The sequence below is a fragment of the Uloborus diversus genome, chromosome 4 (genome assembly GCF_026930045.1).
Source record: "Uloborus diversus isolate 005 chromosome 4, Udiv.v.3.1, whole genome shotgun sequence".
Classification (NCBI taxonomy): Eukaryota; Metazoa; Arthropoda; class Arachnida; order Araneae; family Uloboridae; genus Uloborus; species Uloborus diversus.
Window position 1 is genome coordinate 7,484,860 of NC_072734.1, and position 23,626 is coordinate 7,508,485.

Here is a 23,626-nt window from a genome sequence, read left to right on the forward strand (position 1 = left end):
TATTTTGTTGCTTTTTCCCGAACACAAAACCTTTGCTCCCCTCTCCCGGAAAATTTTGAAATGTCGGATCTGTTTCCAATCGTACATTTTTAATTAAATTCTAGTATTCGTTTTAAAATATACACTATATTACGAGTGAAAAGAATGGCAATTGCTAACGTAAATTCCTCCCCCCCCCCTCTAATCCCCATCAGTGTCAAAAGAAGCAATGAATGACCCTCTCAAGTTTTGAGAAATTAATGTATTTACAGATTGGGGAGCGTGGTTTTTTTTTTTTTTTTGCTCTTCGATGTAATTTAATGAGCAGAAATAATTCGCATGTAAATGAGCATGTAAAATTAGAAATGAATGCACCCTGCCATATATCATCAATCTTAGAACTGTTGTATCTAAATAGGAAATCCCAGGAGATTTTCAATAAAAAAATTTGAAAATTATTTGCAAAGTTTTCAAAAAAAAAGGGTTCGAAAAAATATATTTAGAATTACGCATTAATATTAAAAAAAAAACATATGTTTTCTGTGTTTAGTTTAATTTTTTTATTACGCGTTATTTTTGATATGATATTTAAATAACAATAAGAAATGCTCTTCATCTTTGTAATACTATGTTTATTAAACTTTTTTTCTCTTCATTCCTTCTTCTTTTGAAATTAAAATCGTCGTTAAATGACGTACACCCGATAATAAGTCGAGAAATCACGTATTCACAGATGCCAAAGCGGCAACGCTCACAATCACGCCAACGCGCCAATACAAGGGTAGACAGTGGCGCCCTCTTTGTTGCAATGACAGCGATTGCCACGCCGTATTGAGTGGTTTCTTGGTGTTATCTGTTTACTTAGTGCTTTTTAGAACTGTTATTTAGGTGAGAGTACAAAATGTCATTTTTATTTCCTCAATGTATTTATTTTTAAAAAGTTAGAAGTTTTACTATGATAACGTTTGCTGAACTTCGTACGTGTTAATATTTTTGTTCCCCTCAATGATATGTGTCAACAGCAACAAAATTTGCTAGCTAATGAATCTTACTAATATTATATATGCGAAAGTTTGTCTGTATGGATGTATGGATGGATGTATGGATGTTTGTTACTCTTTCACGCAAAAACTACTGAACGGATTTTGATGAAACTTTACAATAATATAGCTTATGCATCAGAATAACACATAGGGTAGTTTTCGTCCCGTTATGGGGGGCAAAACCCCCTTAGGGGGGCAATAAAACACAATTTTTGTATAAATTCTCTAACATTGGGATGAAAAAATACTTGCACATATTTACATTATATGTCCATCGAAAGCTCTGATTTTTCTGCTGAAGATGGCACCTGTTCGAAATTTCTAAGTAGAATAAAAAACGAGTTATGAGCTTTTTAGATCCATGTTCGAAGGCTTTCCTCAACTCAATACAGTATTTAGTGTATCATCTCAACTCCCTGTCGATAGCGACAATTGTTGTATTGTTGACTTTCTTTGCTTTTCGTGATTGTTCAAGGCTTTTCTCAAGTCAAATCTTGAAGTAAGATTTTTGCACAAGATTGGCAAATAATACATGATTTGGCTGATGATTTTCCATTTAAACGGAACTTTAATGTAATTAATGGTTTTTATTATTATTTATGCTGATTGAACACTTACTCATTATCCAATCAACCAGCAGATCGCCAAAATTTTTGCAGAAAGATTTCCGTAGCTGATGCATTTGGCAGTTTTTTCAACGTTGCTGTTTTTGAAGCCGAAGACTACGTCATAATGTTTCTCGGCTTTCACCATGTAAACAAAATATCGCCAATCAAAAAATTTTCAAAATACTTTTTTTACTGTATTAAATAATTAGCAACTAAATTAGGCAAATCCATAAACAGCACAAAAACTTCCATTAATTTTCCTTTTTGCACAATTTCAAACAATCACCAAATTTTATTACTTATTTCGGTAACATTTCGGATGAAACTGTTTAGCGCCATTTTATGGTGACCAAAAATATCTCAGCATCTGGTGACGATATCTCTGTAACGAAAATTAATATATCGTTTTACAAAGTAAGGAAAGAATGGGGGAGCATCATCGAAGGTATCCCGAAACGACTTTCGCAAATTCGGTAAAATCGCACCAAGAGCCACAATGATTGAAATTTCCCGAAATAACTAAAGCAAGTATAAGGGGATTACGAGCGCAGCTACTTTTTTTTAATCACTTCGTACTTCATTAGCCATACAGAGAAGGTTTTAGACTCCATGTTAAAAAAAAAGTATCAACAGATTAATCTTTTTAAACATGAGAAGATTAATTTCATGTTTTTTAAATTTGTGTATATGCTTAAATATAGTGCTTTCGTTTCTAAATCAATACTACTTTGTTCTTTATACTTATTGCTATTTTAGTTTTATGGGTAAGGAAGAAACTCGATTTTAATCACGTCAAAAAGATGTGTTTTAAATTCTTTCACTTAAAACAGAAAACAAAAGCAAGTAACGATTTTTTCTAATAATTATTACTGACCCAGGCAACGCCGGGTATTTTTGCTAGTTATATATATATATACATATTTATATATATATATATATATATATATATATATATATTTATTAAGCTAAGTCAGCGATTCCCAACCTTTTTCTCTTTGCGAACCCCTTGGAACAGGCAAAAAAGTTCGCGAACCCCCTGATGTTGAAATTAGTAACATGTAAGAAACAATAAAAAACAGCATGTTTGCTTTCCATTTTTTGCAGCATTTGATTGCAATAAACAAAAATATAATTGTAAAATATCATTAAGTGCAAACATTAATAAAAAGTTAAAACTACATCTACAAGAAAAATTATAAACAAGAAGTTTTATAAACCAACTATTTTTTTTAAGCATACTTTAAATTGGGGAAAAAATCCTTAATGCGATATTTGTGGCTGTTTGACGGAACAAAGAAACTGAAAGTTTGGTTCAATGTCTGACAGTTTGAGTCTTAAATCAGGCTCTGCATTCAATCTGCTTCGGTATTTATCTTTGAGATAAGTATAGGAGGAAAATCCTTTCTCGCACAGATATGTTGTACAAAATGGTAATAAAATTCGAATTGCTTTTTTGGACAAAGCGGTATAGTCATTTCTTACACTGAGCCAGAAGTCAATTAACGAGAGCTCTTTAAAGGTAGTTTTCAATGAATTATCACAGGATAACTCGATGAGCATTTCCTTTTCAGGTAATGTCAGGGTGTTCTCTAAGCATGGATTTCCTTCAAAAGGATTGCGTATCCAGTTGTTTGAGAGAGGGACGTTACGCCTATTAGGAAAATACTCGTCAAAAGTTAGTTCAAGATGTTGCAGATGTTCACATACATTTCTTTTAACGCTTTCATCAAGTTTCATTGAGTTTTCTGATAAAAAACTACTAAGAGAAGTGAAACAAGAAAACAAGGATAGATTTAATTCATTTAATTTTGAAAAGATGTCAGCTAAGTATGCAAGCCTTTGCATCCAAAGAGGATCGAATATGCAAGTGGACAAGTGAAATGGATGATCAGCAAAAATGCTTGGACTTCTGACTTCAATTCAAATAAGCGTGTCAAAATTTTGCCACGGGAAAGCCATCTAACTTCTGTGTGAAGAAGTAAAGTAACATGAAGGCTTCCCAATTCCTCACAAAGCGCGTGAAATAGACGGCAGTTTGTGGCACGTGATTTTATGAAATTTACAATTTTTACTGCATCATTCAAAGTAGCGGATAATTCTGCGGGAATACGCTTACATGCTAATGCTTGTCTATGAATGCAGCAATGAGTCCATTCAATTTTCTCGTTAATCTTCTTTACTCGCACCACAAAGCCAACAAATTTTCCTGTCATTGATTTTGCACCATCCGTGCACACACCCACACACAAAGACCAATCTATTCCATTTTCTTCAAAGTAACTGTTGACCAGTTCGAAAATTGCTTCTCCAGTTGTGTTGGTTTTCAAAGGTTTTGCAAATAGTACATCTTCTTTAATTGTATCGTTAAAAATATACCTAACATAGACAAGTAATATTGCAGCGTTTGCTACATCAGTCGACTCATCAAGCTGGATCGCAAAATTATTCTCTTTTATTCTTTTCACAAGTTCTTTCTCCACATTACTTGCCAAATCAGTAATTCTGCGTGATGCTGTGTTGTTTGATAGAGGAACCAGGTCAATTTTTTTTGCTGACTTTTCTCCCAGCAAACACTTAGCAATATCTTTAGCACACGGTCCAATTAAATTTTCTGCAATTGTATGTGGCTGTCCAGATCTTGCAATTCTATAACTGACTCCATATGAAGCTTCAAGGGCCATTTTACTATCTTCGTTGGATTCTAACAGGAACGTAGAGACGCTACACTTTTTATTATATTCCAATTTTCTTTTAAAATATTCGATAGGTTTGTCCTTGTGTGTCGTATGCTTTGTTTCGAGGTGTCTTCTCAGAAGTCACGGTTTCAAACTGCTGTTCGCTAGAACTTCGTTGCAGAGAAGACAAAGCGGTCTAGATTCAGACTCTTCTCCAGTAAAATAAAAGCCCATTTGTAAATAGTCACTGTCATATTTTCGCTTTTTTCCTTTTTTTCTCCCCTAGTTCACTTTTCTGTTTAGTCGGGGGAGGCGGCAGTTCATTACAGCTATCTATTTCAATATCCTGTGTTGATTCGAAAGTTACTGCTGATGTTGAGGGTTGATCGATTGACTGCTTGTCCATTTGTCGCTCAACCAAACTACCAGTTTTCAACCATCGATCCATAACAGCAGAAAGTTATTAAATCATAAAAATTACCAACACGATTATAACTTCACAAACAGAGTAGCAAGTTCACGTAGCAAAACCAATTGCAAACAAAATCACTTGTTTTCAAGCATCTCTAAAGTATCTCTAAATACGTCTGTTAACAACTATTTCCCCAGAACTATGAGCATGCTGATGTTATATATTTTTGAAAACGAACAGATGGGTAAAATCCAGTAATAAATTTTAAGTTTGGAGCCTTTTGCTGTCATGTCTGCTATTCGATGACTGAATTCGACGGAAATTCCCGAGTTATATTTCAACCAGATTAGAAATAATACCCCTATGATGCATTGTTTGAGCATTCTTTATTTTTTTCGACATATGTATATTATGTATATTGTTTGATTGACTCCACGCGATGGCGCCTTTTTAAGGTCTTCGTGATCCCCGCCACAGCTTAATACAACTTTTCTGCATGGCGCCTCGCAATAAAGAAGGAAGGATATCCCTTTTTGTTGTCTATCGAAAAAAAAATGAGAAAATTTCTTTTTAACCAAGATTATAAAACCGCTAAAAGATTTTTTTTTTAAGCTTAATACAAGAGTCTGGCGCATTTTCAAATTAAAAAAAAAATTAGTAACTATGTGTGCAAATTGAATATTTTATAATTTTTTACCAAACTAGGAAAAATCCGCCATTGCACCGAAATTTTCGCGAACCCCCTTCCTGCACCTCGCGAACCCCTGGGGGTTCGCGAACCACCGGTTGGGAACCTCTGAGCTAAGTCATTAAAACAACTTGAGGTCATTAAATATTTTAACTAAGGCTGAGTTTAAAATTTACAAAGCACATTGTGGTTACTTGACGGCAATTTCACAGAAATATTTTACACAGGGGTACTATAAAGCATTAGATAACATTTTGCTTGCTCCTTTCAAGAATGTCATAGAGTCATGAGTAGCAAATCTCTGCAAGACCTGCATTTCTATTCACTTAATATTTCGCCGTTGCAGAGCAAAAGTATCGTATTTGCAATTCGAAGAGTTTTTGGAACCTTTTTTTTTTTGAAGAATTTCACATCTTAGGTTGTGGTTGATCCATTAGGTATGAAAATTCTGTGTCATTTAGTGAAAGGTGTTATTAATTTCAAAAAGAGAATTGCAAAGAAAAAGAGAGCATTTTTCAATCTTATTTTCTTACCAAGAACACTATTTGCATTTATGTCGGTATTGCAAGGAGAACAATTAGTAACAATGACGACATACTTGGAGATGTTTCAAGCATTCATTTTTAAATTTGGTGTAAAAACGTCGTAAATAAAACACAACTTTTTAAAACTTACACTTAATCTTCTTGAATCAAAGACAACTAATTTTTGATCATATTATCAACTAGCATTTGATTTCATACTTTTTTTTCCTTTAACCATAGAGAAATACACCTATAAGCTTTGAAGAAATCATTGCATTTTATGCATATAATAGTAATTCTTATGTTAGTAAATATATTCTACAAAATTTAAGTTTTCATACACATCATATTCTAACCTCTATTTTTAATATTTATCCCAATTCGTAAATGTTCCATCTCATATAAAAAGTTGCCACATGCTTTAAAAAATGTGTGCTTGTTTTTCATTGAGAAAAATACAAAGTAATAAATTGCTGAAATAATAATGCATTCTTTTGCCACACAGTAGTTTGATTGCATACAATTTTTCCTTATTCATGTTCTAGTAATTTATCATAAAGTCCAAAAATCTCATAAGGATATATTTATTTCAGCCCAGCTACATTGCCTTCAAAATAAAAATTGTGTCAAGTGACAATCAGCAATCAGGCTTATATAAATAAAATAAAAAAAATAATGTATAGCTTCCCATCAATATGTACAAAAGAGCAATTCATTTTGTAAATTTTGAGCAATTTTATGACTCAAAATTTAAATTTAGACCTCTTTGCATTTTTTTTTAAATCCCAAAAATTCGGCCATTGTAATTTTCGTAAACGTACTGTTTCACAGATTTTCTGGCAAAAACCCTCAGAGGATTTCCCCATATGGATAACTAGCTTTGCTCGTGGTTTCGCTCACGTTGATGTAGTGTTTTTTCAATTAATTCAAGTTAATGGTCATTAAAGGCAGAGGTCAAATAGTTACCAAAACATTGTTTGTCTCTAGTTTCACGGACATTTCAAATTGCCTGCCCCCTTAAATGTATCAAAAGGTATGATTAAAACTGAAAATCAGGGGGAAGGGTAGTAAATGAAATGTTGGCGAAACTTGGAAGACACTCAAAAAATCACACAAAATAAATCTTGAAAACGTTCAGGAGTTGTAAAGAAGTTAGTTTGGGTAATTCTCAAAAAATCCAATTCGAGTGAGGTAAACTATTCTTAAATAAAGTGAAACAGTTCCCTTATAATCCAGATCTCCGTCAAATACATAACATCCAGCGCTACACCGGAAATCTAAATTATTGTATAATGTGTAACTTTTTACCGTAGAAATCGTCCCAAAATAGGGTCAACCCTACCCGAAATGTTTCCAATAAACAGTAAAAATTTGGCAATTGTTTGAAATTGTGTGCAAAGACAAAGTAATGGAAGTTTTTGCGCTGTTTATGAATTTGCAAATTAGTTGGCGAATTATTTTACGTGTTAACAAATTTAAAGAACGAAATATTAAAGAAATGGATATATTTGGTTACATGGTGAAAACCGAGAAACAGTATTGCGTAGTCTTTAGCTACAAAAACAGTGACAGTTGAAAAAAATGCCAAATGCCTTAGCTATTGAAATGATTCCACAAAAAAAGTTTGCCTAGCTTCCAGCTGATCGATTAAATACCCAGTCAATACAAATAAATAAAAAAAAAACATTAATTGCCTCAAAGTTGCATTAAAACGAAAAAAAATCAGCCAAATCCATGTATTATTTGCCAATCTTGTGCAAAAATCTTACTTCAAGATTTGACTTGAGAAAAGCCTTGAACAGTCACGAAAAGCAAAGATAGTCAACAATACAACAATAGTCGTTATCGACAGGGAGTTGAGATGATACACTAAATATTGTATTGAGTTAAGGAAAGCCTTCGAACATGGAACTAAAAAGCTCATAACTCGTTTTTTATTCTACTTAGAAATTTCGAACAGGTGCCATCTTCAGCAGAAAAATCAGAGCTTTCGATGGACATATAATGTTAATATGTGCAAGTATTTTTTCATCCCCATATTAGAGAATTTATACAAAAATTGTGTTTTATTGCCCCCCTAAGGGGATTTTGCCCCCCATAATGGGACGAAAACTACCCTATGTGTTATTCTGATGCATAAGCTATATTATTGTAAAGTGTCATAAAAATCCATTCAGTAGTTTTTGCGTGAAAGAGTAACAAACATCCATACATCCATACAGACAAACTTTCGCATATATAATAGTAGTAAGATGATATGGTTTTTCCTCATTTGGATTCCTACGGATTTTGTGGCAAAAATCCCCCATATGAGTTTTTGAGCATCAAAAGAGCCTTGTGCCAAATTTGGGAAAGATCCAACAAAAACTGGATTTGGAAAAGGAAAACTCTCATTTGACAGGGTTCGTACGCTATTTCAAAACTCCTCCAATACTCCTCCATTTAAGCCCTTCAGACTCCTTCATTTTGGTTTTGACTCCTTCAAAACTCCTTCCTTTTTAGTTTAAGACTACATTATCTTTCTCTATGACAGTAACATAAAATACTTCGATCGATAACTTAACTTCGTCTCTTGAGTGAAGGTATAAGGGCGAATTTAATGTAGTAATTTCGTGTATTTATTTTCTTCATAAAGATGTGATTTACAAATTGATCATAGAAGCCATAAAAGTTTAAGGTGAAAATATTGTTATATGACAAAGACATTTCATAAGTGAAATAAAACATGCTTAAATGGTGCTTGGCTATTTTTTCAAGTTTTATGATTATATTGTTTTTTCTCCACCACACTCTGAGCAACATAAGTCAGGTTCTCTAATCATTATTTAACTATTCAAAAATACATGAGAAGATGTACTACATTAAGTGATTGTGTTTAAAAAACCTATTGTTTAGTAAATTGGAGTTATGATACTGTAAAAAGGGCAATGCTTTGAAGGGGAGACGGGTTCATGAAATTGTGACAAGGGGAAGAGAGAGGGTGACAATAAGTGACACCATACAGTTATTATATCAATATGATTATGAAAAATATGACATGTGACAAGAGGAGGAGTAAGGTGAAGTGAGACAAAAGGGGAAGAGGGTCAAATATGTTGAAAAAAAGTGCAATATCATTTAATGACAGCCCATTAGTACCCCTTCAAAATCTCATTTTACTCCTTCAAAACTCCTTCATTTCATTTCTGAAATTGAGTATGAACCCTGATTTGAGGCGACTGCCTAAAGGATACAAAAAACTGCCTATGTAAATTACCGATCATCTAAGGACCTCAGCAACATTCTGCATAGATCCGACATAAACTGGGTTTACATCGGGCCTGTCCCTTGAGGGGGCCCAGCGACCCAACTAACAAGGGGTCGCCTAACCAACCTTGGCTCTCTGTGACTCTGAAAATGGGTGCATTTATCTACATTCAGTCAATCATCGTTTAATATCTTTTTTTCTTCTAAAAGAGCAAAAGACCACGGACCACGGATGATCAAGAGTTTACTGTATTCAATAAACTTACTTACACATTTCAGGATGAATCTGTCGAGTAGCGAAACCAATAAACAAACAAGTGCTGAGAATGCAACACCTCCCGAAACGAAAGGAGCCGAGAGTAGCAGTCCTGATCAAGAAATGGAGACACGTGAATTTTTGCACGTACGCAAGGTAATTTAAGTTCAGTAGAACGTCCCCCAAAGCAGAATACTACTAAATTTGCGACGTACGTCGCAGAACAGACGTCTGAGCTGCAGAACAATTTTGCTCAAATGTGAGAGTATAACTCAAATTTTCTGCAAAAATTTACAGATTTCTGTGGAGATTTGCAGGAACTGCAACTTTTCTGCTGATATCTTCCAACTCAAGATAGACTTTTGCAAATTCTACAGACTTCTTTAAGAATTCTTGGAAATTATGATAATTCGGCGGAAAACTCGCGAAAAATGTCAGGAATTTTAAGAACTGCAGGATTTGAGTAAAATTCTATCTTGAGTTTGAGTATTTTGCAGAAATTCGGCTGCTTCTGCAGAAATTTCATTTTCTAAATCTAAAAAGATTCTGATTTTTCTAGCGTTTTTGGTTCCCCTTTTCCTTATTTTTCCCGATCAATCCCTTTCTACGCATTTTAGAAAGCATATGAAATATTTTTGGAGAATCTCAATCGGTTTAGGATCTACAAAACTACATAGCAACAGAAGTTTTAAGAACTGAAAAAAGAAAGAAAAAAAAAACCTCCTGTATAAAACGATTTTAATTTAGGGGTCCCGATTTGAGGAAAAGGTCACGTTGGTTGCTTGTATATTGCAGGCAGTACTTGCAGAACCATTTTGGTCAAATGATTTTACGTTGTAGAACATTGCCAAGTTTTCTGCTTTGGGGAGAACGTCTAAAATCAGAATTAATTGGGACATTAGGACCATAGCAAGGGTCCAGCTAAAAACGGAAGGTGAGGCAGGTCCGTCATATGGCCAATTAGGCCGGGGCACTCTACTGGAGCGATTTTGGGAATAATGTAATTAAAACCTGACCACTGATCATATCGAAGGGCAAAAGTCCAGTTTATTGTCGGAAATGACGCATTTATTAGTTTACAGGGGTGCTAGTCTATTCGTTACAGATGTGCGCTTTTGCCAATTTTTTAAACCTGAACTACATCTGATCGATATTCTCCCTACAAAATTTAATTGATTTTTTTTTTTAACAACATGATTTTGAGCTTACCAATGGTTTTACACTTTCAGACAAAATGAAAACATTTTCGTTTCTTTTTTTTTTTATTTACTTTCTTCTATATCTAATATATAGAAGAAAGTATTGGATTCGTGCAAATTTTCGAATTTCGAATTTTGACGGATTCGAACGTTTTGAGGTGTGCTGAGTCCATTTCGACTATTTTTGGAAAATGTCTGTCTGTCTGTATGTGTGTGTGTATGTGTGTGTGTATGTGTGTCACGTCTGTGTGTGACCAGTTTTTTGTGGCCGCTCTACAGCAAAAACTACCGCATGAAATCGAACGAAATTTGGTGCACATATGTGCCCCTATGTGAACTTGTGCCCATTGGTTTTTGGCGCGAATTCATCCAAGGGGGGTGGAGCAATGGGACGTTTTTTGAGTTACGCGTGATTGCTATTCCTCAGGAAGTAACTGGCGGAATCAAACAAAATTTGGTCCATATGTTGCCAGTAACAGGAACAGGTGCTGATTCAATTTTGGTGTCAATAACTCTAACGGGGGTTGAGCTATAGAACGTTTTTTGTCGTCAATTGTGACTGCTGTATCTCAAGAAATAATGAACGGAATGAAAGAAAAATTTATCGGCAAGTAGCCCTTAGTGGGTATAAAAGCTGATTTTATTTTGGTGTCAACAGCTAAAAAGGAGGTAGCGCAATCGCCCGTTCTTTTTTTCCATTGTGAGTACCCTATCTCAAGAAGTAATGCTACGTTCTGGTTGAAATTTGGAATATATGTGAATCCATACGTAAACAGGCTTTGGTTCAACTTTGGCGCCAATCACGCCAAGAGGTGCTGATTTATTTTTATTATCATTATTTTTTTAGTGAATAAAAATAGCTTTATTAATGCAACAATAAGAAAGATAAATCGTAATAGATTGTCGTCTGCGTATTTCTCGTGATTTTAATTGTATGGAAATGATCGGAAATATTATCTCAATGATTTAAAATTTTTAACTGTTGCCAACTTATGTTTTTTAACAAATAAAATATTTGTAATTAATTCAAGCAAGGCTTTTAAAATAACTTTCAATTTTCGCTCTTTGCTTTGCTTTTGCAATAATTCAGACATAGGGATGGTCGTCAAGTTTTTGCATGTGTCATTTTGTTTTTGTTGGGAATATTGCTTCCTCGTCAAGCATGGGGAGGGATCAGAAAAAGGAAAAATATAGAAGAAAGTTTCGTGATGGCCACAACATACTAGTTTTTTTTTGTTTTCATGGAAACTTTTTATTTCCCCTCATTTTATTTTAGAGAATACAATAAATTAATAACGTCCTTCTGGCATTACTAAACGTGTGAATAAACATCCCATAGCTATTTTCCTTTCTCTCCCGCTAGATTCATTCAGATGGAATCGTTTTCACTTGGCCAGTTGCCAAATTAAATAATTTTCGTGGTCAGACTATATAAGCAACTTTTAACAGCAAAAAAAAAGTTGTGTATTGGCATCCTTAACCAGGGAAAAATAATTTTAAAAATTATTATTTATGTCTTCAGATTGCGCATCGGCAGCAAAGTTTGAAAAAAGGTAAAAAGTGGTCAATTTTCAAATATTTTTAGTAAAAATCCAAGTGTTCAAAATATGTGTTATAATCCCGTTTAAATGCTTTCTTTTAATATATCTTTAAAAATATTTGTATTCCTTTACAGTTTTTAGTTCACGCATAAGCTGCAAAGTTGTAAATCAGGGTTGGCAAGTTTTTGCCGGGGGCAGAAAAAACCGTGGAAAAAACCACGGTTTTTTACCGCCCGGCAAGAATAGGTTTTTGCCAGTTTTTGCCAAAGTGGCAAAAATAGATTTCGTGTTAACAACTTACGGACAGTTTTTTTTCCTTTTACATAAAAGTAAAAGCATGAAAAGATTTTGATGAAATTTTAATTTAATTATTTTTATAGTTTAAAAAAAATTAAGGTTTAAATTACTTTTAAAGTTATGGAGCATTTTTACTTCTAAATTTTTAAACATTAACATAAAATTTCAGTTTGTAACATCTAAGACAAATAATTAACTTACAATGAAAATGTAATTAGCTTGTTTATTATAGCATTTTTTACAGAATACTAAATATCTATATGAAGTATACTTAATCAAGATACAACTATAAAATAAAAGTAATTAAAAAGCAAAATACACATTTCTTTAGATTGAAATATCACTTAAATCATCATAGTCTATACCATCTTCATCAAAACCTATTTGTTGTTTAAGCATGGCATAGCAATAAACTAGTTTCGTGAGAGAAGCAACTGACAAATGGTTGCGTATTTTTGATTGTACAAAAGAAAAATTTGAGAAATACCTCTCTATTGCAGCAGAACTTGCAGGACACATTTAAAGAGTTACGACTAGTGTGCAGAAATCTTTAGGTACTGTACTGCATTAAATGCATTATTTCTTTAGTGAGGAAAAGTTAATATTTTTCTATATTCAAGTAAATATTCTGTTATTAATTAAATAGCTTAAAAATCTTAGTGGGATAAAAAAAAAAGTGATTGATAAAATATATATATAATTAGAATTCAATCTTTTTACTAATTTACTAAGCTTAAGTAGACATTCTTTGTCTTAGCATTGAAGGAATTGGCTCATTCTGAAAAAATTGTTTTAGCAAACATTTAAAATCTTAAGTTTTGCAATCCCAACATTTCTTTTTTATTTATTTTTCACCTTATAAATTAGAAGTAACATGGAGAGACATAACTAAAATATTGAAATACATTATTTATATTATATTGTCACTATTTCTTGATTAACAATATAGTGCTACTTTATTTGCAATTAGGTTTTTGCAGTTTTTCCATTTTTGCCGGTTTTTTCCATTTTTGCCATGGTTTTTTCCACTGTCCCGGCAAAAATACCTTTTTGCCGGCAAAAAACCCAACCCTGTGTGAAATCAACCAAAAATCGAAGTTTTTGCTTATTTTGTATATTGCAGTAATTCTTCTTTTAAATCCCAGTTGTATAAGTTTTTTACAGTAAATGTGCACTATACAGTTCTTTCCTGGAACTGCAATTAAATTATGTTGCATTAACAACCCAGAACCCACCCAAATTTAGTGGTTGCACTTGGTGTTCCGCCTGCGTTCCCAAGAAGAATGGTTATTGACAGGACTCTTACATTTGTAAAGTAACTTACAATAATAATAACTATTTGGTTTTGAACAAGTTTCTAAGTTTTCAAGGTTTGAAGTTGGACTTGTGACTCAATTTTTGCGTTGAGGATCGTGAGCATAAAGGTTTTCACATTAATCCATATCTTGTCTCATCTCAAAAAACACACTACCAACTCACTAATCAGTTTAATAACCCATTCCACAACCAGAGTGTGAAAGAGGAACATTTACTGATTTATGGTTAAAGCATCAACTGTTTTTGTAAAATGAAATGTTATAACCTTAGAAAGAACTTGGTGAGAAGAAATCGAAGTTTTGGAAACTGACTTAAAAAGTGAGCAAAAGTATTTTGATGGATATTGTTATTGCAATACAAAAAGGAAAATGTGACTTTCATCTTGTCGGAGTCCCTATTAGTCGGAAATAGTTTTTTAATTCTATTTTTAAAAGTTCTTTTGCAAATTAAATATGATAGAAACAGAAAAATATCCCCTTCTGAAAGCAGACATGCATCTGACAGAACAAGATAATTTTCTTCTACCATATTTCATTTGCAAACTAAGTGCTAATAAGCACGAAACTGCAGTCCTCGGCTGGAATTGACTGAGCTGGCGGTGTATTTCATGTATTTCTGCGTTGCCCTGGCTATAAGGCGGTAACTTACTAAATATACCTGCCTTGCCTTCAATCTTCGAGTTGAACCGAACCATTGCTTCTGTCACTCGTCTCGTCAGTGCTAATTCTGTATTAGCTACCAGTTTGTTTGGCACTCTTGGCTTCCCTAAGAGGTTTTCCACCTCCAGCTCAGTCACTCCTATGCCGGACTGATAAGTGCTAATAAGCACGAAACTGCAGTCCTCGGCTGGAATTGACTGAGCTGGCGGTGTATTTCATGTATTTCTGCGTTGCCCTGGCTAATGGGCGGTAACTTACTAAATATACCTGCCTTGCCTTCAATCTTCGAGTTGAACCGAACCATTGCTTCTGTCACTCGTCTCGTCAGTGCTAATTCTGTATTAGCTACCAGTTTGTTTGGCACTCTTGGCTTCCCTAAGAGGTTTTCCACCTCCAGCTCAGTCACTCCTATGCCGGGCTGATGAGTGCTAATAAGCACGAAACTGCAGTCCTCAGCTGGAACTGACTGAGCTGGCAGTGTACTTCTGCCTTAGCCCTGGCTATAGGGCGGTAACGTACTGAATAATTGTATTTTCCCCGGATTTTAGTACACTCGCGGTTTTTTCTAAATATTAATAAGTATTATTCTGCCATGTCTTATGGATGAAGATATTTGTTTTTGTTCATGATCGTACTTATTTAATAAAAACGTATGTGCCCGCATACTGCTTTCTGACAACTCACTTTTTTTCAACCAGGAAGATCTGCAGTGGCTGTTAAACGAGAAAAACAGTGGACGCCGAGGTTCTTTCTACTCTGACGTGATGACACCAAGTCAATGCCGAAAGTATCGCTGGATCTACTTCCGCAATGAAGATATTGAAGATTACGATCGCGAAAAGTGTGGAAAGTGGTTGTTGTTCTTCGACCGTTTTGAAAGGAACAAACACACCGGATTGACCGCACATGACGACGCATGGCAGAAAATAATGACACTTGATAGCTTTGAAAATACTGGTGTCATGAGCGCTAAGTGTTCGACAGCCCTTTTAGGGGAGCCTTACTCAAAAGACTCGGATGGAGTCATCTGTTGTTACTCTCCAGATTACACGAACAAAGCCCAAATATTTAAAGCTGCTGTGGCAATTCGAAAACTAGTTGATTTTCCACGTGACATGTACTTCAAAACAGATGCAGCTACCCGTCTCAAAAAATATACCTGGAAAGGGGAAGAAAATGTATCCCTTTATAAACACACAACAAACAACAGATTATATGTAAAAGACTCCGTTGACAGTCAATGGCAGCTGCTCTGGCGATTCTAAAATCAGTTGATTTCCCACGTAATATATTTTTCAAAACAGATATTACTCGCACATTACTTGCACAGCGCACAGCCAAAATTTATTTTCTGGGGGGGGGGGGGCACCTGTTCATAAATGTCCTTAAGTGTAGATAATATACCGTATTAGGACTGAAAGTGCGTTAAAAACCAGTTGTGGAGATGTTGATCCCCTTCTCCCTTTATGTTGCACCACAGATAGAAATATACTGTACAAGAAAATTTTCAAAATATTTTTTAAGGAAAAAAATAACTTGATTGCATTCACTTAGCTGGCATAGCTGTAAGGAAACTCAAAATCAACTCATCAACGTTAAAGCTCCGTGGGATTTTTGGCATTGTTTTTCCTCTATGAGGAAGTTCATATCTGGAATGTAACTGGATGGTTTTATCTCAATTATTTGCAACGATCAATGCATTTCTATATTATTTTTTTAAAAACTGCAGTGAAAAGTCTCATTCAAATAGGTAGGTTGTCGAAAAGCCCCTCTAATGCCTCAATTCATTAGTTATGCCAGTTCATTTTTTACTACTCAAAGGTCGAAGGAACTAGAGTTGCCAATGGAAGTTATTTGCTAATTAGTAAGTCTTTATGCATAAATCGAACGAATTTCTAGTCAGTTTTTTTAAAAAAAATGTAGGGAGAGAAAGTGAAACTTGGAGAAAAAAAAAGGATGCCCGCAGAGAGAGAGTCCATATGTGTTTTCCACTCCTTTTTCTTTTTGCACCTTCAAATCTTTTTTTTTTTTTTGTCGCTTTAACCCTGTGCTTTTTTTTTTTTTTTGCGCTCTTTGGGAGTCAAAGTTGGCACCTTTCGGGGGAACCCAGTCCGCCCCTGATTACATGGCATAGCTCACTGGTTTGTAATAGGTGTAATCAGTGCGAAAGTTGTAGAACAATTTTGGAGGACGTTGCTGATCCTTAATTACAGCACTGGATGTAATCTGTAGCGGTCCCCCCCCCCCCCTCCTCGCATTTTAAAAAACTTCTGAGCCTTCTTCGTTATTTGCCAGGATTAGATTCCTCTCAAGTCTTGAGGATTCCTCCTCCTCCCCTCCCCATAACATTGTGTATTTTGAACATTTGACATATTGCTATCACAACTGAATGAAATTTTCGCTGGAAGCATAATTCCGTTTTTTTTCAGCCTCTTAGGTAGGCTTGCCAGATTTCTGAACAGTTCAACTGGAACACCGGAATGCTTCCCCCCCCCCCTCCTCATCCAGCTTCGCTAGTAATCAAAACGGCACACACCCCTGGCTGATTTTTGGAGCGTTTTATAGGGCAGTTTATTCTCATTGCTATGAATAAATGATTACTAATTATGAACCTAAAGCAGGGGTAGTAAAAAATGACATAAAGAGATTAAATTGGAGCATTTCACTTCCGAGATGTAAATATTTACAATTTATTTTAATTAGAAAAAACACTTTGAATGAGGAATAAAAAATTGAACAATATTTAGATAAACTTTTCATTTTATTGGATTTTTTTATACAGTCTTTTCTGGTTTTAATCTTGTTGTAAAAATCCTCACAAGCCAATCCGGCATCAATTTTACCAGTCAATGTTACAAATGATAAAATAATTATTGTAAATAATACTTCACAGTTAATTATTTTTAGACCTTTTTGATCATTCTAATCAAATTTACCTTTTCTGGGACGTGAAGTAAACCGATCTGGACACCAGGATTTTGTTTGAAAACCGGGACTGTCCCGATCAAACCGGGACGTCTGGCAAGCCTACTCTTGGGTTATGTTTTTTTTGCTAAAATTTGCACTGCATGCCGCTAGATGGCAGCATAAGTAATGAATGTCGAAATTGTTAATTTTCGTCTGCTTCTATAACGTCAAGGCGATCTGACTGAGCTCATTAAAAAAAACGTTCGTAAAATTTAACGTTGTAAATTTTATTTTACAAAAGAAAAAACATAAATACTATACAGAACGTCGTTTGTAAGGTATGTAAAGTGATTTGCTTTTCGTGTTGGGAACATACAGCGAAAAAAATACCATCCTCAATCATGGCCGTATTCAAGGGGGGTAGTTTTTTAGGGTTCAAAGCTCCTCCGAAATTTCCCAAAAAGTGTTTTTCAGCACATATTCTGGCTGAAAAAAATTATTAATACTATTTTCTCTTTTTTTTATGTTTTCAATTCAATCTCGTTTTAAAAATAAAATTTTTATTGTGATAGAAATTGTACAAACTCAAGTGTTTGTATCTTCACCATTTATATTTATTGGCAGTTATTGCAAACATGATTTCTCACAAATCCTTCAGATTCCAAAGTATCAAAACTCTTAAATTTTAAAGATCAAATTCTACATTTAACATATTTTTATTATTATCAAAAAATATGAATTTAAGAAAACTACGCTTAGTATATATGAGTACACACATCTATTGCTTTTCAGAAATCGAAAAGAACATTGATAGGCAGGTCTGAGGGGAGGCTATGTCAGCCTAATCAGAAATTAAGGGCCCAGTTTTTAGTCCAAGTAGAATAAATTTTATAGTTTCTAAAAGGGGGGGAGGACCTGAAAACTAGCGACAAGGGTCCTCCTGCTTTGGCACTCAGTTGCCCTATTAAAAAGGGTTTAAAAAGTTATGTAGAGCAGAGTACACATCAGGTTTTTTTTCTTCTTTATAGATATGTCTGTTATGCATTTGCTTAACCCCTTCAGACCTGGTGTCCGGTATACCGGACATACACTTTAAACAGCTGCTAATCATTCAATAATTGAATTTAATTAGTTTTTTTTTTTTTTTTTTTTTTTTTTTGTAGTTGACTCTTTACATTCTACTTATTATAATCTGTGAAATAATTTTTCGTTTGGGGATTGACAACACTGACATATAAGGATTGAGAGGTAGAGTGGCTCATTTTTCCGACCATGGATTTTCATCTGAAAAGCGAGGCTTTTTCCTGATTTTTTAAAAAATATATAATTTTTAATTAATCGTTTCAAACGCTTATATTATGTTTTATAATTGTTTGTAGAACATTTTATAATGAAGTTTGTTAGGTATTTTATCGTTTTTGTTGATATTGATTTCAAAAATATAAGTCCGGAATATTGGACGTGCCATAACTCTTTTAATTTTTCTCCTACAAACTCAAAATTTTGTCTATAAGATACCCTTTACCACAGTACATTGTGCACCAAATATCAACATTTTTGGTCCAATATTTCATAATTCCGACTAAAGGGGTTAAAATTGTAACAAAAATCAATAGAACAAATGAATAAAATCAAATTGAATTGATCCAAAAAATGCAGTAAAACCTGTCTACAACGATACTGTTGGTACCTAAAAAAGTGTTGTCGTATACAGGTTATCATTATAGAGTTTGATTATTTATGATGACATTTTGCTGGGATCAAAGAAAATATAGTTATTTCACTACATGAAAAATGTGCTTGGGAAAAGCCTCCCGAAACAAAGGTCTGTTGTGAAAATACTACCGTCCACACATTTATACAAATAAAAAAGTGACGATAAGCAACAGGCTCTGGGCCCAGCTAGACTGGTCCTAATCAATTTACAATCCCCAGTGAAGATCAATGGCCCTCTTAAAGCTATCTACTTCCGTGCTCATTACCATCTCTTCCGGTAAGCTGTTCCAAAGTTCCACTACCCTGCTATAATAATAATCTTTCCTAATATCCATGTCAGCCTGAGATTTAAATAGCTTAAAACAATGACCCCTCGTCCTGTTTTCAGTGCTAAACTTCAACCTTGTAACGTCTTTCATTTTAATAAATTTGAACGACTGAATCATGTCCCCTCGGTCTCTTCTTTGCTCAAGACTGTACATGTTTAGCCCTCTAAACCTGGAATCGTAGTCTAAATGAGAAAGTCCATTTATTAGCCTTGTAGCCCGCCTTTGAACCCTTTCCAATACATTAATATCTTTCTTAAGATAAGGACACCAAAACTGAACAGCATACTCCAAATGAGGTCTTACCAAACTTCTATATAAGGGCAGAAGAGCTTCTTTAGATTTATAAAATAATAAAATCTCGGTTTGCAGAAAGAAACATTGTATGATTTAAAGATTAAGTAATTAAGAGTCATTAGCAGGGGTACCTTGATGGAAAGTCACTGGGACCTCTCAAAAAAAAATTTCTTATTCAGTAAATTTTGTCTGAGGATTTGGAAGTTTTGAAAAAAAAAAATTTAATGTACCTCCTCTCCTAAAACCATATCCAACATTACCCTCACTTTTATTACGGGGCTCTCTTGCCAGTTGTGCCTCAGGGTCCTTCCACTTCTGTCAATAGATGTACGGGGGGGGGGGGGGGGTAATCACATCGCTTGTCCCTTCTCACTCCTAACATGATTTATGCTGGGTAAATACGTTAATTTAACTAATAATTATATAAATATATTAATTTCTCAAAGCCAAAAGCATAACTGCCCCCTCCTCCCTCAAATGCAGGGGTGATAGTGGACTTAAGTAAAATTTTTTGAAGAAAGGGAAATTTTCAAGAACTATGAGGAGGCTCAAACGAGCAGAGTCATGCCGTTTTTGCTACCGGGATTATAGTCAAACTAACGCTAAACAATAGCACAGCCAGAAAATACCTTCTGGGCGGGGTTTCTAGTTAAAACTGCTCATATATAAACATAAACTAGTTTTTAAACCTAGCTGTATGTGTTAAAACCAAGGGTACTGGGATGGGTTTTAACCCTAAAACCTCTCCCTTGCCTGTACCACTAACTCTAAAACCAATATTTTTGCAAACTTGTAATTATCACTTTGCAAATGAGTGAAATATGTACATGAAATACACCGCCAGCTCAGTCATTTCCAGTCGAGGACTGCAGTGTCGTGCTTATTAGCACTCATCAGCCCGGCATAGGAAAGTGACTGAGCTGGAGATGGAAAACTTCTTAAGGAAGCCAAGAGTGCCAAACAAACTGGTAGCTAATATAGAAATAGCGCAGACCAGACGAGTGACTGAAGCAATGGTTCGGTTCAACTCGAGGATTGAAGGCAAGGCATGGTATATTCAGTAAATTACCAGCCCAATAGCCAGGGCTAAAGCAGAAATACATGAAATCAGACTGATGAGTGCTAATAAGCACGAAACCGCAGTCCTCGGCTGGAAATGACTGAGCTGGTGGTGTATTTTATGTATTTCTGCTTTAGCCCTGGCTATTGGGCGGTAATTTACTGAGTGAAATATGTGTTTAATTTTCTTACAATATTTCTTGATCTGTTTTAAACAGGAATACTCTCCCCCCATTTTGCAGAACAAAAAGATGACAACAAGGCGTGACATCATACCAAGCCTTTGTAAAGATAGCCCTTGGGTCTATTTTACCAATGAGGGAGACCCCAGTGACCGTGATCCTGAGAAATGCGGAAAGTGGATGCTATTCCTGGATCAGCGGCAGACCAGTGTGGCCACCGGAATGACGGATCTTGATGATGCATGGCTAAAATTAATCAAAATGGACAATTTTCAAAGTACGGGAATATGCTCGGCCAAGTGTTCAACAGGAATGCAATCGGGCTCGGATAATCGGAACGGAGTCATTTGCTGCTACATTCCAGACTATACAGACAAACCTCAAGTGAAGAAAGCTGGCGATACTATTCGAAAATTGGTTGACGTGACGAGTCCTATATATTTCAAAACAGATATGGATACCTATGAGGGAAAATATAGGCAAACAGGTCATAGTAATATTTCCCTCTATAAGCACACAACTGACAACAAGTTGTATGAAAGACAGTCAAAACACAGTGCCTGGAAACTGATATGCTTCGATGACCTAGAAAAGAATACAGCTAGGGCTGGATTTAACAAACTCTTTGGGGTCTCAAAAAAAAGTGTGCTAAACTGAAAGCTTATAACATTAACAAGTACCGAAAACTACATCTATATCATCAGCATTAAGGCTTAAATAAAAAAAAACATTATACAGACTACTGCAACTAATTTTCACGATTTCAGCCAATTATTTACTGTTTGAAAGTTACATCAGTCTAAAACATTATTTAAACTATTTTATTCATAATGACAGAATTGTTAAATTTGCTTTGAACTTTGAATAGAGCTTTGAACTTGATAACTTTTGCTTGAATGCTGATGGTATAATATATATGCAGTCGTATCCAACCTACAGCCCACAGACCAGATCTGGCCCACAAAGCCAAACCATGATGCCTGTCATTATGTTCAATGTCACAGATTAATAAATATATTCTAAAACTTTCAAAAACAACAGATAGTCTATATTTGGTATTATGAAAGAGAGTTGCAAGTTTGAAGCTAAAAAGTTAAGAAATTGGTTTCTATAAAACAGTTGGAAACTTCATATTTAAGCATGCAGCAATGTTGACAACCATTTTTGATTTATTTTCTTTCTTTTTCCCATGTTATCTACAAAAAAGATTTGAATATAATTTAACTTTATGCAGGGCCTGATTAACGCACGGTCCGGCGGGTCCGTGGACCTGGGCACCACAAATTTAGGGGCACTAAAATAGCCTAAATTAACTTACTTCCTTCCTTTTTTTTCTGTTAAAGTGAACATTCCTTTTCAGCATTGAAAAGAATCAAAAATCGTTTTAGAAGCTGCGTTTCTCAGGATAATTTACAGGCGTTTCCGTATTGACCATTGAAAATTCTGACATCAAAATTAGATTTTGATGATGTGATCGACACATTTGCCTCTGTTAAAGCCAGGAAGAAGCCTTTTTAAAGCTTGATATCAGAATTAGTTAGTTTTTTTTTTCTTTTTTTTTTGCAGTTTTAAATTGTTTTTTTTTTTTTTAAACTCATTTTCACCTTAAGGTAAGGCAATTTTAACTATGTCACTATCAAATGTTTGGTATTCAAATCCCACGTTTCTGTAGTAATGTGTAGGTTTCTAGTATATTAGGTATCTAGTATAAGACATTGACTTTAAAATTATGCTGATTTTCTCATAGGGGGGGGGGGGAGGCAACATCTTCTTTCCAGGACCTGGGCACCAGTTTGTCTTGATCGGGCCCTGACTTTATGTGCATTCTGGCCTTCAAGATTCATCTTAGTATCAGGTTATTTCACTTCTTGGGAGAAATAAAGGTTGGGCACCATTGAGACATGGATATCATTAAGAAGAGATAAAATGGAGAGAGTGAAGTCTTTTATTTATGAAGCAAAGACCCCACGTCATGTCATAGATTTTAAAGTAAAGCATTAGAAGAAATCGGGTTTCTTTCGCTAGTATTGCGCAAAACGTGTCAACTATTCGTCGATGTTGAGTCACATGACTTGCAGTCTTTGGGTCACCCTTTACTAAGCCAATGATTGGACTTGCTCTCACTATTTACTGATTCCTGCTCTTTGACGGACATTATATGTTTCAAAGATCCTATTTAACACAAAGATAAGAGGATGTATGCTATAATAAAGTTTATATCTGCAATTGAATAGGGCTCGACCGATGGCATTTTTTGGCCGATGGGCCGATGCCGATTGTTGGCCGATTGTTCAAAGTAGGCCGATGGCCGATGGCCGATTGTTTTCCTTCAAATGGCCGATTGCCGATGGCCGATGGCCGATGCTTTTGGCCGATGGCAAAAAAAAAAGAAAAAAAAAATCTAACAGAAATAAATTGATAAGATTGTCAAGGATTTAAAGGATCATTGATTCATTTCACTTTACTTCCTTTCTAGGAATAAGGAATTGTAATCCCCCCCCCAAAAAAAAATCAGATTTCGACCTAAATTTTTATTTTACTATCATCCAATTTAAACTTTACAAGTTTTTTCAGCGCATATGTACCTAAGAACATATAGATGACCGAAATATCCATTTTGAACGCCTCCTTAGTTAATTATCGCAAATTCTCTTGTGATGTCTTCATGCGCGTAAACTTACGTTACACAAAAACG

General features: G+C 34.8%; 1 protein-coding gene across 4 annotated transcripts; it reads left to right on the forward strand.

Moving 5' to 3' along the window:
• Positions 1-767: 767 nt before the first annotated feature.
• Positions 768-22,429, forward strand: LOC129220355 (uncharacterized). Of its 4 annotated transcripts, none has more exons than XM_054854760.1 (3): positions 768-867; positions 9,455-9,587; positions 20,968-22,429. In XM_054854760.1, the coding sequence occupies exons 2-3, from the start codon at positions 9,456-9,458 to the stop codon at positions 21,586-21,588; spliced, it is 753 nt and encodes a 250-aa protein (XP_054710735.1). In that variant the 5' UTR covers positions 768-867; position 9,455; the 3' UTR covers positions 21,589-22,429. The 4 variants fall into 4 exon arrangements, with proteins under 4 accessions (XP_054710735.1, XP_054710737.1, XP_054710738.1 ...); XM_054854762.1 differs by having other exon boundaries at positions 20,992-22,429; XM_054854763.1 differs by lacking the exon at positions 20,968-22,429 and adding an exon at positions 15,143-15,727.
• Positions 22,430-23,626: the final 1,197 nt, after the last annotated feature.